The sequence below is a fragment of the Bombina bombina genome, chromosome 5, assembly GCF_027579735.1.
Source record: "Bombina bombina isolate aBomBom1 chromosome 5, aBomBom1.pri, whole genome shotgun sequence".
Classification (NCBI taxonomy): domain Eukaryota; kingdom Metazoa; phylum Chordata; class Amphibia; order Anura; family Bombinatoridae; genus Bombina; species Bombina bombina.
Genome location: NC_069503.1, coordinates 628,828,084 through 628,845,787, shown reverse-complemented (window position 1 = coordinate 628,845,787; position 17,704 = coordinate 628,828,084). Strand labels below are relative to the sequence as shown.

Here is a 17,704-nt window from a genome sequence, read left to right as displayed (position 1 = left end):
CGCTGCCCCACCATATGCCAAAGATATCGTCTATATACCTCCACCATACGGCTCCAAATTGTTTGAATAAATCATTCTTATAGACGATACTCTCCTCAAATTCACACATGAAGAGGTTGGCGTATGATGGGGCAACCTTGGAGCCCATTGCAGTGCCCTTTACCTGGACATACCAGTTATCCTGAAAAATGAAGTAGTTCCAATAAAGAATAATACTCAATAAATCCTCTACAAATTTCACTTGTCCTTGATTATACCTCCTGTTCACCATCAATGTTTTTCTTATTATTGATATACCAGTTTCGTGTTTGATTGACGTATACAAACTTCGTACATCCATGGTGAACAGGAGGAATTTTTCACTAGGGAACTCTAAGTTTCTTGCCTTACTCAGGAAGCTATTAGTATCTTTAATGTAACTGGACATCCCCATAACCTCCGGCTGTAAAATGTTGTCAAGGAACTTAGAGGTGTTGGTAAACACTGATTCCACCGAGGAGACTATGGGTCTCCCAGGGGGTCTCTGTTTGTCCTTATGGACTTTGGGGACTGTATAAAACACTGGTGTCCTTGGATTATTCACACATAGATACTCAGACAACTTTTTGTCTATAATCCCCTGGTTTAATGCCCTTTGTACAATAGCGGTCACCTCCTTTTGTATGTTAACTAGAGGATTCCCCTGTAGTGGCTTATAAGTATCTAAATCACTTAACTGGGAAAGGGCTTCATTGACATAGTATTTTTTGTCTAGCAGAACCATAGCCCCGCCCTTATCTGCCCCCTTAAAAATGATGTTTTTATTCTTTTTTAAGGAATTTAACACATCATTTTCACCCTTAGCAAAATTAGTTAAAGTTACACACTCATTCTTATGCCACATCAAATGTGGATGGCAGACACACAGCAATTGTGAACCTCAGCCCACTAGATTATCCGTGCCACCTCCTTCATGGCTAAGGAACTCAGAGATCCCCCTTGGTGGTTGATGTAGGCCACTGAGGTTATGTTGACTGTCTGGTACCTGATAGACCGAGCTAGGGCCAGCTGAGGCCAAGACATCAAGGCATTGAAGATTGCTCACAACTCCAAAATGTTTATGGGGAGAGCAGATTCCTCCTGAGACCAAAGTCCCTGCGCCTTCAACGAGTCCCAGACTGCTCCCCAACCCAACAGGCTGGCATCCGTGGTCACAATTACCCAAGAGGGTTGCTAAAAGCACGTCTCCTGGGACAGATGTCCTTGCGACAGCCACCACGATAGGGAGTCCCTTGTTGATTGATCCAGAACTATTCTCTGAGATAGATCTGAATAATCCCCGTTCCACTGAGCGAGCATGCATAGCTGCAGAGGTCTCAAATGAAATTGAGCAAATGGAACTATGTCCATGGAAGCCACCATCAACCCGATTATCTCCATGCATTGAGCCACTGATGGTCGGACCGCCGATTGTAAGGACAGGCAAGCAGACAGAATCTTGGGTCTTCTGACCTCCGTCAGAAATGTTTTCATCGCTAGAGAATCTATAATGGTTCCTAAGGTCGTAACTCTTGTAGCCGGAACAAGAGAACTTTTTTCCAAATTGATCTTCCAAACGTGGGAACGAAGGAATGCCAACAAAATCTGGGTGTAAGATTCTGCTAGATGCAAGGATGGCACCTAAACTAGAATGTCATCCAGATAAGGCGCCACTGCAATTCCCTGAGACCGAATTACCACCAAAAGAGCTCCCAGGACCTTTCAGAAAATTCTGGGAGCTGTGGCGAGGCCAAGTGGCAGCACTACAAATTGGAAAGGTTTGTCTAGATAGGCAAACCTCAGATATTTGTGATAGTCCCTGTGAATGGTAACGTGCAGGTACGCATCCTTCAGGTCTATGGATGTCATTAATTGACCCTCTTGTATTAGGGGCAAAATGGAGCAGATAGTCTCCATCTTGAAGGACGGCACTCTAAGGAATTTGTTTAGTAACTTTAGATCTAGAATGGGCCTGAAAGTTCCCTCTTTTTTGGGAACCACAAACAGGTTTGAGTTAAACCCGAGACCCTGTTCTTGACTTGGAACAGGCACTATCACTCCCAAGAGGAAAAGGTCTTGAACACATTTCAAGAACGCCTCTCTTTTTGTTTGGTCTACAGATAATCTTGAGAGGTGAAACCTGCCCATGGGGGGAAAGGTCTTGAACTCTAACTTGTACCCCTGGGAAACTATGTCCACTGCCCACGGGTCTGGAACATCTCGTTCCCAGGCTTGCGTGAACTGAGAAAGTCTGCCCCCCACTTGATCCGATCCCGGATCGGGGGAAAACCCTTCATGCTGACTTGGAATCAGCTGTGGGTTTCTTGGATTGCTTCCCCTTGTTCCAAGACTGACTGGACTTCCAAAAGGGCTTGGATTGTTCCTGCTTGGTAGATGCAGGGGAAGACTTACCTCTGAAGTTACGAAAGGAACGAAAATTATTCTGACGTCCCTTTGATTTATTCTTTTTGTCTTGAGACAGAAAGTATCCTTTACTACCTGTGATATCGGAGATTATCTCAGCCAAGGCTGGCCCATACAAGGTCTTAGATTTAGAAGAAATGCCCGCAGACCAAGACTTAAGCCATAAAATAAAATAGCAAAACCAGATATTTTAGCTCCCAACTTAATAACTTGCAAGGAAGCGTCAGTTATAAAGGAGTTGGCTAACTTAAGAGCCTTAATCCTATCCTGAATTTCCTCCAAGGGAGTTTCAGCTTGCAAGGACTCAAACAAAGCGTCAAACCAATAAGCTGCCACACTGGTTACTGTAGCAATGAACACTGCCGGTTGCCATTGTAACCCCTGATGAACATATATCTTCTTTAAAAAGGCCTCCAGCTTTTTATCCATAGGATCCTTAAACGAACAACAATCTTCAATAGGAATAGTAGTTCTCTTAGCCAAAGTGGAAATCGCCCCTTCCACCTTAGGAACCGATTGCCATGGCTCCTTAAAAGAGTCAGCTACCGGAAACATCTTGCTAAAGACAGGGGAGGGAGAGAAGGGAATTCCTGGTTTCTCCCATTCCCGGGTGATAATCTCTGTGGCACGGTCTGGCACTGGAAATACCTCCCCAGATGAGGGGACATCAAAGTATCTATTCAATTTGCTAGACTATTTAGGGTTGACAACGATAGGTATATCGGAGTCGTCCAAGGTAGCTAAAACCTCCTTTAATAAGACACGTAGGTGCTCAAGCTGGAATCTCAAGAAAACCACTTTAGCATCAGATGAAGATTACACTATCCAAATGTGAGATTTCACCCTCAGAGGCTACCGAAATATCCTCGTCCTCCGACTTGTGCAAAGAGGGAGTCCCACAGCCAGTTGGACCAACCCAGACTCAGGGATCCAAAACAGGGGAACAAAGAAGGAGTATTTAAGCCTTTGGCTGGGTTGTCTTTGACTCCTCCTGGAGGCCAGGTTCTTATTTCCCAAAAGTAATGAATGCAGCTGTGGACTCTTTCCATTTAAGAAGAAAATCATCAACTTTACTTTCACTTTAAACCAATCAGAGAAGTTTCAATTGCAGTCTGACGCATAGGAATCAAGGATTTCACACTTGGAAGCGGGAACATTGCAGGATTCTCAAGAAGCAGTGGGGTTACAGAAGTGGTCATCATATCTAGCCAATACATAAACATGATAGCTTTTTGTCTTGTCAAGTCTTATTAGAGCAAAGGGCACAAGTGGGCTTAGGCACTGGCCCAGGGCTAAGCAACAACACAAAATCATTATAAAAGCCCCATGCATACAATTCTATAATAAATAAATAAAATAATAAACTAGAAGCAGCAAAAATCTCTGCACACCTCTGAGAAACATGTCTACAAACTTCAGTGGTAAAATGCTAAAGACACATTAAATCCAACATGGTTCTAAAAGAGTGAGAACAAAACTACATTTAACATGTGTCAAAAGAATACCATTAACTGAATTAAGTTAAGACTTCGGTCCTGATGATCAAAAACTCACCAGCATGGAGAGAAATCAAACATCTTAAGGAAAAAAAAATTAGTATCATATAGTAATGTCTCTCTTTTCATATACAGAACTCTGCATAGTGAGATAATCAGCTCTCAAATTAAAAGTTGCCTTTCTAGAATTCTTTAAAGATTTCTTGCAGTACTGATTAGACTTAGATAATCTCACAAGATCAGTAAGCTTTAAAAGATAAATCCGGACCATAATCATTTAGCAGAACACAAATATTTCAGTTGAAAATTCTGGTATAATTTATACAATTATTAATCAGAGTAGTTATAAATAAGTTATAAAAAAAAATACCTTTGTTTTGGTGCCACACCGGCAAGTTATACTGGATGTACGAGAACATGGCCCACATTCCCCTTCATGACAGAGGTTCTCACAGGTATGAATGTAATCTGGAAGATGAAGAAATAAATTAAAGGACCATGAAACCCACATTTTTTATTTCCCTATTCAGATAGAGCATACCATTTTAAACAACTTTCTAATTTACGTCTATTATGACGTTTTCTTTATTCTCTTGGTATCTTTTGTTGAAAATCAGGGACGTAAGCTCTGGAGCATGCATGTGTCTGGAGCACTTTATGACATCCTTTTTGCAATAATGTTATCCGTTTGCAAGAGTACTAGATGGCAGCAGTGTTTCATGCCATGTAGTGCTCCAGACATCTACCCATGTATATCTTAAACAAAGACTACAATGGGAACAAAGCAAATTTGATACTAGAAGTAAATTTTAAACGGTTTCAAATGTGTATGCTCTTTCTGAATCACAGAAGAAAATTTTGGGTTTCATTTCCCTTTAAATAAAATGTACAAGTTCCAAACTTATTACAGCATATACTAAAAGTTACTTACTTAGGAATCAAGTAAACATTTTCCATTTTGTGTCACTATGTTTAGTGTATTTGCTACATATAGGTTATCGTTGAAGAAAATGTCATAATAGAAGTAAATTTGAAAGTAGTTTAAAATTGCATGCTCTATATGAATCATAGAGAAACATGTTGGGTTTCATGCCCCCTTTAAAGTAAACATTTAGGTAAACCTAGTGTGATAAACAACTACAAATACATAAACAGCTGTTTATATTTAAGTGATAACATATTTTGCTCTTTCCATGGTTAAACTATTCAAGCATTCATTAGTGTTCTCACATCAACATAGTAACCCTTTTAACATGTGCAATAAAACATTATTATCTAAAGAGAGGTTAACCAAAAAGGTTGCAGATTTCTTTGTAAAATGCTAGTTTAAGCACAGAGGATGTTTTCGGCGAGCTGGCTCTAGTTACCATGAGAACCGCAAGGTAAAGGCTTGCCGCAGGTCTTTCCACAGGAAGGTATGGGATCTGTACAAGTTTTCCGATCTACACAACCCAACTCCAGCAGTTTGCTCAGGGGTGTCTGTCCACAGGGGCAAAAACGCACAATCTGAGGGAGCCGTGGACATGGTTGGCAGGGCTGAGGGTGACAGACTTCTGTACAGCTATGCTTGCCACAGTTCAGTTTCCTGACAACACATTTACAAAAGTAATTTTAAAATTATCTCCTGCAGTAACTCCATTTGTTATGTATGTATCACTTAAATTATTTGAAAGGAAAAAAACCCCATAAACCCTTGTTACAAGAAAATACAAGAACAATGTATAATTATGGTTGTGACTACATTCATTAAAGCAAGTGCAATGCACAGGTGTGAATATGAAGACAAAGGCATGTATAGTGGTATTATCACAGTATATATATATATATATATATATGTGTGTGTGTGTGTGTGTGTCACGCTACCTTGCTCGTTGCCTAGGGCTGTGTCGGGTCTGGATGCGTGCGGCGCTGACGCTCCTCTCCCTCTCTGATGCTGGTCACGCTGTGGCGCGAATCCTATGCCTATTTATGTGATCCTAGTACGATCTATCACTGCCCAAGTATAGGTGTTATTTTATGTGCTCATGGGTGTGATAGATCATACTATTCTTGCTGCCTTATTGATTATTGTTGATGAACAATGCCTGTCTGACTACTCTGCCTCTTAACCCCTAAAATTGCTGGATTGATTATTGTTGCTGAACTCTGCCTGTCTGACTACTCTACCTCTTAACCCCTAATTCTTGGATTGAAATACTGCTGCTGAACCCTGCCTGTCTGACTGCTCTGCTTACTAACCCCTGTTGTTCTGGATTGCCTCTTTGTTGCCGAACGCTGCTTGCCTGACCATTCTAGTGGTGTGCCCTTGGACTGCTTTACTGTTGCCAAATCCTACCTGCCTGACCATTCTACTGGTTTGCCCTTGGACCGCTCTGCCGCTGTCGCTGGGGACAGCCCTGCCTGTCTTCATCTTACTAACTTTCTCTGCTCTGGCATATTCCCTATCTTTCCGGCTCGACGCCAGGATAACAAGACTACTGGCCGAGTTCCGTCTGATAGAGGAACATCCCACGAGCATTGCATTATAATTATATATATATATATATATATATATATATATATATATATATATATATATATATATATATTATATATTTAGTTATTATCTAGAAAAACAAGCGCACAAAAACATAAATTATGCTTACCTGATAATTTTCTTTTCTTCAGATGGAAAGAGTCCACAGTTGCATTCAATACTTTTGGGAATTCAGAACCTGGCCACCAGGAGGAGGCAAAGACACCACATCCAAAGGCTTAAATACCCCTCTCCCACTTTCCTCATCCCCCAGTCATTCTGAAGAGGAACAAGGAACAGTAGAAGAAATATCAGAGTGAAAAGATGCCAGAAGAACAAAAAACAGACGCCCCACAGAAAATATGGGTGGGGAGCTGTGGACTCTTAACATCTGAAGAAAAGAAAATTATCAGGTAAGCATCATTTATGTTTTTCTTCACAAATGGAAAGAGTCCACAGCTGCATTCATTACTTTTGGGAAAACAATACCAAAGCTATAGAGGACACTGAATGCAAAAACGGGAGGGTACAAGATGCGGCCCAAGGGTTCCAGGCCTGAAAAACCCTACCCAACAAAATCCTGCTTCGTCCGAAGCCGAGAACAACTTTGAAAAAAAGGAAAAGGCCCAAGGACACTGACCACAGATAGTCTACAAGCCTTGCTAGAGACCACAGGAACTAGACTCGACTGAGTCAACAGCCTCCAGGAGACACCGTCGCCCAGCAGTCGGTATCCAAACAACACACCCCTTACTAAAGAAAGGGAACAAGCTACTGTATTCTTCCACAAAGAAGAAAAAACACAGAGAAAACATGAATGTACTTGTAAAGCACGGCTAAGCCCCCTTAAGGGACTCAAGGCACTGCTCATCTTATCTACCTAGAAAGGAGGAAGGCTGAGTAGACCTCACCAGGAATCGAACTTACAACCCTCGGTTTGCTACAGTGCAGAGTAAACACAGTGCATTAGTATGCTGAGCTAGCTGTCCAGCTAGCATAAGGAACTCCAGACCAACAGAGACCCACCAGTCTCATAGAAACAAGGGGAGGCAACGCCCAGACCCCAGAAATACAGAAACCACAAAATAAGGCCGGAAGTCTGAAACAAAGAGGATCTTCCCCTTACACAGTGCAACCACACTCTAAAAAGCAACTGAAGATGAGGGTCCCCAAGTCGCAAAAAGGTAGCTCAGAATACCAAAATATTCAGAAACAAAACCTCATGCAGCAAGCTCAGATAGGTCTGACGAACAACACCTGAAGCAAAAACACTACACGCTGCAGTCATCTAAAGATGACTGTGAAAACATAATTTATGCTTACCTGATAAATTTATTTCTCTTGTAGTGTAGTCAGTCCACGGGTCATCCATTACTTATGGAATATATCTCTTCCTAACAGGAAGTTGCAAGAGGATCACCCAAGCAGAGCTGCTATATAGCTCCTCCCCTCACATGTCATATTCAGTCATTCGACCAAAACCAGACGAGAAAGGAGAAACCATAGGGTGCAGTGGTGACTGGAGTTTAATTAAAATTTAGATCTGCCTTAAAGACAGGGCGGGCCGTGGACTGACTACACTACAAGAGAAATAAATTTATCAGGTAAGCATAAATTATGTTTTCTCTTGTTAAGTGTAGTCAGTCCACGGGTCATCCATTACTTATGGAATACCAATACCAAAGCTAAAGTACACGGATGAAGGGAGGGACAAGGCAGGAACATTAAACAGAAGGAACCACTGCCTGAAGCACCTTTCTCCCAAAAATAGCCTCCGAAGAAGCAAAAGTGTCAAATTTGTAAAATTTTGAAAAAGTGTGAAGTGAAGACCAAGTTGCAGCCTTGCAAATCTGTTCAACAGAGGCCTCATTTTTAAAGGCCCAGGTGGAAGCCACAGCTCTAGTAGAATGAGCTGTAATCCTTTCAGGAGGCTGCTGTCCAGCAGTCTCATAGGCTAAACGTATTATGCTACGAAGCCAAAAAGAGAGAGAGGTAGCCGAAGCCTTTTGACCTCTTCTCTGTCCAGAGTAAACGACAAACAGGGAAGAAGTTTGATGAAAATCTTTAGTTGCCTGCAAATAGAACTTCAGGGCACGGACTACGTCCAGATTATGCAAAAGTCGTTCCTTCTTTGAAGAAGGGTTAGGACACAGTGATGGAACAACAATCTCTTGATTGATATTCCTGTTAGTAACTACCTTAGGTAAGAACCCAGGTTTAGAACGCAGAACTACCTTGTCTGAATGAAAAATCAGATAAGGAGAATCACACTGTAAGGCAGATAAGGAGAATCACACTGTAAGGCAGATAACTCAGAGACTCTTCGAGCCAAGGAAATAGCCATCAAAAACAGAACCTTCCAGGATAACAGCTTGATATCAATGGAATGAAGGGGTTCAAATGGAACGCCTTGAAGAACGTTAAGAACTAAGTTTAAGCTCCACGGCGGAGCAACAGTCTTAAACACAGGCTTAATCCTAGCTAAAGCCTGACAAAAAGCCTGAACGTCTGGAACTTCTGCCAGACGTTTGTGTAGAAGAATAGACAGAGCAGAAATCTGTCCCTTTAACGAACTAGCAGATAAGCCCTTTTCTAAACCCTCTTGTAGAAAAGACAATATCTTAGGAATCCTAACCTTACTCCATGAGTAACTCTTGGATTCGCACCAATATAAATATTTACGCCATATCTTATGGTAAATTCTTCTGGTAACAGGTTTCCTAGCCTGTATTAAGGTATCAATAACCGACTCCGAGAAGCCACACTTTGATAGAATCAAGCGTTCAATCTCCATGCAGTCAGCCTCAGAGAAATTAGATTTGGATGGTTGAAAGGACCCTGAATTTGAAGGTCCTGTCTCAGAGGCAGAGACCACGGTGGACAGGACGACATGTCCACTAGGTCTGCATACCAGGTCCTGCGTGGCCACGCAGGCGCTATCAGAATCACCGAAGCTCTCTCCTGTTTGATCTTGGCAATCAAACGAGGAAGCATCGGAAATGGTGGAAACACATAAGCCATGTTGAAGACCCAAGTAGCTGTCAGAGCATCTATTAGCACCGCTCCCGGGTCCCTGGACCTGGATCCGTAACAAGGAAGCTTGGCGTTCTGGCGAGACGCCATGAGATCCAGATCTGGTTTGCCCCAACGATGAATCAGTTGAGCGAAGACCTCCGGATGAAGTTCCCACTCCCCCGGATGAAAAGTCTGGCGACTTAGAAAATCCGCCTCCCAATTCTCCACGCCTGGGATGTAAATCGCTGACAGGTGGCAAGAGTGAGACTCTGCCCAGCGAATTATCTTTGAGACTTCCAACATCGCTAGGGAACTTCTGGTTCCCCCTTGATGGTTGATGTAAGCCACAGTCGTGATGTTGTCCGACTGAAATCTGATGAACCTCAGAGTTGCTAACTGAGGCCAAGCTAGGAGAGCATTGAATATTGCTCTTAATTCCAGAATATTTATTGGGAGGAGTTTCTCCTCCTGAGTCCATAGTCCCTGAGCCTTCAGGGAGTTCCAGACTGCGCCCCAACCTAGAAGGCTGGCATCTGTTGTTACAATCGTCCAATCTGGCCTGCGAAAGGTCATCCCCTTGGACAGATGTGGCCGAGAAAGCCACCATAGAAGAGAATCTCTGGTCTCTTGATCCAGATTTAGCAGGGGGGACAAATCTGAGTAATCCCCATTCCACTGACTTAGCATGCACAATTGCAGCGGTCTGAGATGCAGGCGCGCAAATGGTACTATGTCCATTGCCGCTACCATTAAGCCGATTACTTCCATGCACTGAGCTACTGACGGGTGTGGAATGGAATGAAGGACACGGCAAGCATTTAGAAGTTTTGATAACCTGGCCTCCGTCAGGTAAATTTTCATCTCTACAGAATCTATAAGAGTCCCTAGAAAGGGAACCCTTGTAAGTGGTAATAGGGAACTCTTTTCCACGTTCACCTTCCACCCATGCGACCTCAGAAATGCCAGAACTATCTCTGTATGAGACTTGGCAGTTTGAAAACTTGACGCTTGTATCAGAATGTCGTCTAGGTACGGAGTCACCGCTATGCCTTGCGGTCTTAGTACCGCCAGAAGTGAGCCCAGAACTTTTGTAAAGATTCTTGGAGCCGTAGCTAATCTGAAGGGAAGAGCTACAAACTGGTAATGCCTGTCTAGGAAGGCAAATCTTAGGTACCGATAATGATCCTTGTGAATCGGTATGTGAAGGTAGGCATCCTTTAAGTCCACTGTGGTCATGTACTGACCCTCTTGGATCATGGGAAGGATGGTTCGAATAGTTTCCATTTTGAATGATGGAACTCTTAGGAATTTGTTTAGGATTTTTAAGTCCAAGATTGGTCTGAAGGTTCCCTCTTTCTTGGGAACCACAAATAGATTTGAATAGAATCCTTGCCCGTGTTCCGTCCGCGGAACTGGGTGGATCACCCCCATTAGTAAGAGGTCTTGTACACAGCGTAGAAACGCCTCTTTCTTTATTTGGTTTGCTGATAACCTTGAAAGATGAAATCTCCCTTGTGGAGGAGAAGTTTTGAAGTCCAGGAGATATCCCTGAGATATGATCTCCAACGCCCAGGGATCCTGGACATCTCTTGCCCAAGCCTGGGCGAAGAGAGAAAGTCTGCCCCCCACTAGATCCGTTTCCGGATAGGGGGCCCTCTCTTCATGCTGTCTTAGGGGCAGCAGCAGGTTTCTTGGCCTGCTTGCCCTTGTTCCAGGACTGGTTAACTTTCCAGCCCTGTCTGTAACGAGCAACAGCTCCTTCCTGTTTTGGAGCGGAGGAAGTTGATGCTGCTCCTGCCTTGAAGTTACGAAAGGCACGAAAATTAGACTGTTTGGCCTTTGATTTGGCCCTGTCCTGAGGTAGAGCATGGCCCTTACCTCCCGTAATGTCAGCTATAATTTCTTTCAAGCCGGGCCCGAATAAGGTCTGCCCATTGAAAGGAATATTAAGCAATTTAGAAGTCACGTCAGCTGACCAGGATTTAAGCCATAGCGCTCTGCGCGCTTGGATGGCGAATCCGGAGTTCTTAGCCGTAAGTTTGGTTAAATGTACGATGGCATCAGAAACAAATGCGTTAGCTAGCTTAAGTGCTTTAAGCTTGTTCATAATTTCATCCAATGGAGCTGTGCGAATGGCCTCTTCCAGAGACTCAAACCAGAATGCCGCCGCAGCAGTGACAGGCGCAATGCATGCAAGGGGCTGTAAGATAAAACCTTGTTGAACAAACATTTTCTTAAGGTAACCCTCTAATTTCTTATCCATTGGATATGAAAAGGCACAACTATCTTCCACCGGGATAGTGGTACGCTTAGCTAAAGTAGAAACTGCTCCCTCCACCTTAGGGACCGTCTGCCATAAGTCTCGTGTGGTGGCGTCTATAGGAAACATTTTCCTAAATATGGGAGGAGGGGAAAAAGGCACACCAGGTCTATCCCACTCCTTGCTAATAATCTCTGTAAGCCTTTTAGGTATAGGAAACACGTCAGTACACACCGGTACAGCATAGTATCTATCCAACCTACATAATTTTTCTGGAATTGCAACCGTGTTACAATCATTCAGAGCCGCTAATACCTCCCCTAGCAATATGCGGAGGTTCTCAAGCTTAAATTTAAAATTAGAAATCTCTGAATCCAGTCTCCCTGGATCAGATCCATCACCCACAGAATGAAGCTCTCCGTCTTCATGTTCTGCAAACTGTGACGCAGTATCTGACATGGCTCTCACCTCATCCGCGCGCTCTGTCCTTAACCCAGAGCTATCGCGCTTGCCTCTTAATTCTGGCAATTTAGATAATACTTCTGTCATAACAGTAGCCATGTCTTGCAAAGTGATTTGTAAGGGCCTCCCTGATGTACTTGGCGCCACAAAATCACGCACCTCCTGAGCGGGAGGCGAAGGTACTGACACGTGAGGAGAGTTAGTCGGCATAACTTCCCCCTCGTTGTCTGGTGATAATTTCTTTACATGTAAAGATTGACTTTTATTTAAAGTAACATCAATGCAATTAGTACACAAATTTCTATTGGGCTCCACATTGGCCTTTAAACATAGTGAACAAAGAGATTCATCTGAGTCAGACATGTTTAAACAGACTAGCAATGAGACTAGCAAGCTTGGAAATACTTTTCTAAATAAATTTACAAGCAATATAAAAAACGCTACTGTGCCTTTAAGAAGCACAAAAAGCTGTCACAGTTGAAATAACAATGAACCAAAATAGTTATAGCAACCAATTTTTCACAGTAAATGTATTAAGTTAGCAAAGGATTGCCCCCACCAGCAAATGGATGATTAACCCCTTAATACCCAAAAACGGATAACAATTTAATAATTAACGTTTTTAACACAGTCAAAACACACTGTCACAGGTCTGCTGTGACTGATTACCTCCCTCAAAATTAATTTTGAAGACCCCTGAGCTCTCTAGAGACGATCTGGATCATGGAGGATGAAGTAGACAGATTGTGACTGAATTTTTACTGCGCAAAAAAAGCGCTAAAATAGGCCCCTCCCACTCATATTACAACAGTGGGGAAGCTCAGTTAACTGTTTCTATGCAGAAAACAAAGATGGCCATGTGGTAAAAATCATGCCCCAATAAGTTTTATCACCAAGTACCTCACAAAAAACGATTAACATGCCATTAAACGTTTTGAACATACATTTTAAAAGTTATGAAGTGTTATTAATAAGCCTGCTACCAGTCGCTTTCACTGCAGTTAAGGCTCATACATTATTTCAGTATTAACAGTATTTTCAGAGTCAATTCCATTCCTTAGAAAAATACATTCAGTGTACACACACTCATCAGCCTAATACCAGTCGCTATCACTGCATTTAAGGCTGAACTTACGTTACATTGGTATCAGCAGTATTTTCTCAGTCAATTCCATTCCTCAGAAAAATAATTTACTGCACATACCTCGTTTGCAGGGGGGCCCTGCATGCTATTCCCCTTTTCTGAAGTTACCTCACTCCTCAGATGAGAACAGCCAGTGGATCTTAGTTACGTCTGCTAAGATCATAGAAAACGCAGGCAGATTCTTCTTCTAATGCTGCCTGAGAACAAACAGCACACTCCGGTGCCATTTAAAATAACAAACTTTTGATTGAAATAAACTAAGTTAAAAAACACCACAGACCTCTCACAACGACCTATCTTTAGTTAGGCTGCAAGAGAATGACTGTATATGACATGTGAGGGGAGGAGCTATATAGCAGCTCTGCTTGGGTGATCCTCTTGCAACTTCCTGTTAGGAAGAGATATATTCCATAAGTAATGGATGACCGTGGACTGACTACACTTAACAAGAGAAACTTAAATACTTGCAGGGCAAGCAGAAAGCAGCTGAAGATAGTATCCTTCAGATTGCTAAGTAACCACTAACCAGCAGAAAACGTCGCCAGCTATCTAAGAGCCACCAGTCCTTCCCACAAATCTTGAACATGGAGAAAGGAGAAACCTCAAGAGGCTTACCGTACCTCGAATGCGCCGGGGATGAATTTAGCAGAGCAACAGATCTCAGATCCTGCTCCAACACTGGACCAGCCCAAGCGACAGACATGTCTGATAGACAGGGGGGACAGAAAGACCGCAACCACAAGCCCCCAGGGAATGGATTAAGAAAAAAGTGGGCTTACCCACTCTAACAGATCTCGGGTGCCAACCCAATCTGCTCCTCCAAAATAAGGCACTCCCAAGGAGAACCCCTTAGGACCTGGAACAGAGAAAAGTGTAAGAGATCCATAGGAAGACCTGTCACAGCTATCTTAGACAGTCTCTACGTAGAGAGATCAAATTCCAACAGGTGGAACAGATGCTGCCCCTTAAAGAAATAAGCCACCTCATCCACCCTCCTACACACAGGGCAGGACAAAGACCCTTCAGAGAGAGGAAACCTCAGCTCATAAGGAAAACAAACTATCCCCTCAAAAGGGAAGGGCACAGTAAGAACAGCGTACATGTCCAAAAGACATGAAGCCATAGTATGATCAAAACACGGACCGAATGAAAAAATTATCCAGACACCACTGTTTACCCAACAGAGAAAAAACTCCCCATGAAGAGGAGCACACTCCGTCCGAAGGACAAGTCAGGCCTTAAAGTTTATAACCAGTACCCAAAGGTGGATGTGTACTCTGGCCTTCCTGCTTGCAAACCCAATGAGCTAGCCCCTGTCGCAACATAGGGTCCCTGAAAAAACTGGGTCGTCCCGAACCAGTCCACAGGATTATAAGTCTCCAGACATCCAAGAAGGATTCAAGACAAGAACTCTGGACCCGGGACCCAGAATCGTCCTAGAACGGACAACACCCCCAGGGAACACAATATACCCCATCTGAAGCAATCAGACCTCACAGGGGATGAGAGCCGGGAAACCCGAGAACGGGTACAGGACTCACTCATAATTCCCAGCCCAAAGGGAAGAGAACACCCTTAGCCGGAGGTCAACCCCTCCCCAACAAGGTGCTAGGCCATGACAAAGTCACGCAATTTCTCTAGAGCCCAAAGGCCCCAAGGGCAACACTAAGGGAAATGAGAACGAGAACCGAGTCACCCGAAGGAGAGTAGAAAGAAAGGCTAGTCTCCATAATCCTTTCAGATTAACATTCCAGGGGACCACACCCAAGGGAGAAGAATGCAAAGCATCCCAAACCCAGGCAGAAAAACATCCCCTAAACAAAAAGCTTGGAAAAAAGAGACAACACCTCCTATCGCCCCTGATATGGAGACAACTATTCCCAAAGGAAGACAGAGCCTCACGGCCTTCACTTCCTAAAAAGGCGGCCAAATACGCCAGAAAAACCAGACAAAGTCCAGAAAGTCTAAACCCAAAGGAAGAGACCCTCTAAAAGGAACAAGTCCTAAAAGGACACTTACAAAGAGATCATGAAAGGCAAAACCGTAAGAACGGCAGTATGAAGGACCTAAATCCTCCAAGTCTTCAACCCACAACGTGAAGGAACACTCTAGTTCCCGGAAAAATCGGAAATGACTGAGCATGTCGCAGCGGATCTCAACGGAGTCCCGGCCTACTAGATTGAAAGGCGAATGAGGACTGAACCAATCCCCCATACCCCTAAGCAACCACCGACCCTCAAGTCCTCTTAGGATGCTAGTTGAAGCTTGTAAATAAAACAAGTAAACAACACAAACCATATTGTGATCACTAGGCGGCCCCCTCACCGGACCAACCGGACATAAAAAGGCACCTCGCGTCTGAACTTGGCCTCAAAGACAAAAGGATTTGTACCCAGTCAGGACCAGCCTGAAACCAAGGGCTCCAGCACTGTCAAGGCCACATAGAGTCTCCCCCAAGAAAGAGGGATAAAAAAAACCAGACTTTTGTAAACAGTGCGACCAAAAAATCGCGAGTATCAATTCCAGAGAAGAAAGTTCCTGAAGAAAACCTCACACCACAACATGAGCTTTAGACTAAATAAAAAATCATCCTCACCGGATGAAAATAAAAGCTAAGGCGACCCGTAGGTTATCGCCCAGGAAAAACGGACAGACCCACATGACCATCCCAACAGGGGCCTGAGACTTCCAAGCTCAGAACTGGAAAAGGATACCCAAATAACAAAGACTATAAGAAGATTACTTCATATGTCTATGCATGCAAGCCAGTCGAAGATTAAGACTGAGAATCCCCAGAGCCATTAAAAGTGGGACACTCCAGCAACGCCAAAAACGTGCCTTAGTAGAACCCGAAACCGCGCCAGTCTATAACGAAAAGCACAACATACCTCCGCTGGAACAAAAGAAAACACCGGCCCCAAAGGTTGACCCCCTGAGGCCTCAGGGGCAGTCACTCCCCCGGAGGAATGAACTAGACCAGGCGATCCCACGCCTGACAAGCCCCGGTTAACGGAACATGGACAATATCGTAAGCACACTCCCGGGAGGTGCAGATGCGCCAGTGCCAAAGATATGGCCATGCGGAACCGTGTCGTAACCTCCGGTGGGAACAGGCCACACTCCATAGAAGGATAAGTAGTGTTTGGGTTACCTGCATGCATAGTAAGAGTTTGTGGTAGGGAACTCGTCTCGTGGGAAATAGAATTCCCAAAGGCGGATGACTCAGTGAGCACCTGATTCCCCAATCCCGAGGAACAGAGCACTCTAAAATGGCATTCGGAACATAACTGATGGGCATGTATCACCAGGGTCATATTCTTTGCAAGAAGTAGAGTCTGAATCAGAGACATCCGTCTCCAAAAAATCTGAATCCTCCATAACTGGGACACTGAATAAAAAATGGACCAATAAGAAAAATCTAAATGGCACCTTACACCCCCCAATGGCTGGGGCACTCACCACCTCCAGAGAACAAGACACCAGCGGACCAGGATTTCTCCGTCGCCACACAGTCAGGAATACGGGAATGGAGTCACAAGGTAAACCGTGCAGTCCATGCAAAAGCGTGCCCGACCATAAAGGCCGCATCACTAGACATAGGCCGTTATGTTCCAAAATAGCCATGAGCTGAAGCAACATTACACAGTAGCAGACAGAATCACATAACAAACATGATTATAAACCCCCTGTTCAATAACCCCTCTCAGGAGATATTAACCCTTGATTCCTAGATACAAAAAGGAGCCTCACTGAGACCCTATGCTAAAGTTATCCCCGAAAAGGTTGTAACCCCTCTCGGATAAACAGTTGTAATTACAATACATCCATGATGAAAGTAAAATGAAACGATCTTACCGGAATCTACGCCATGGAACAGGAACACGGCCCTTCAAGTGTGACAGATAGTAGTGTTGCTTCTGCCATGGACTTAAGAGAAAAAAGCAGGCAGCGAAACTCATCAACGCTGATTGCTTGTGGAGCTGTTAATGAGTCGGAATGGTTTCACAGAAAGAATCTCCCTGCATCTCCGGCTCTAACTTTCACCCATGCTCTCACTGAGAGGCTGACAGGACTACTGAAAACCTCAGTCCCATGCCGAAGAGTACTACCCTTCATAAGAGACTATCGAAAACATCTGACACTTCTCTGCCAACCTCCTGGGACGAAAGGCAAAGAATGACTGGGGGATGAGGGAAGTGGGAGGGGTATTTAAGCCTTTGGCTGGGGTGTCTTTGCCTCCTCCTGATCGCCAGGATCTGAATTCCCAAAAGTAATTTATGCAGCTGTGGATTCTTTCCATTTATGAAGAAAAACACTTCTCATAGTGCAATATCTTTAATACAATAAGAATAAAAATTCACAAAGAAAAC

At 43.7% G+C, this 17,704-nt stretch overlaps 1 protein-coding gene across 1 annotated transcript in view; it reads right to left on the bottom strand.

The window, feature by feature from the left end:
- Window positions 1–17,704, bottom strand: part of NFX1 (nuclear transcription factor, X-box binding 1) — a 588,547-nt gene that overhangs the window by 165,022 nt on the left and 405,821 nt on the right. Inside the window, exons 9-10 of the mRNA XM_053714588.1 lie at window positions 5,306–5,523; window positions 4,309–4,406 (exon numbers count right to left, since the gene is read on the bottom strand). Coding sequence (XP_053570563.1) covers window positions 4,309–4,406; window positions 5,306–5,523 — 316 coding nt within the window. The remainder of the gene's footprint in view (window positions 1–4,308; window positions 4,407–5,305; window positions 5,524–17,704) is intronic.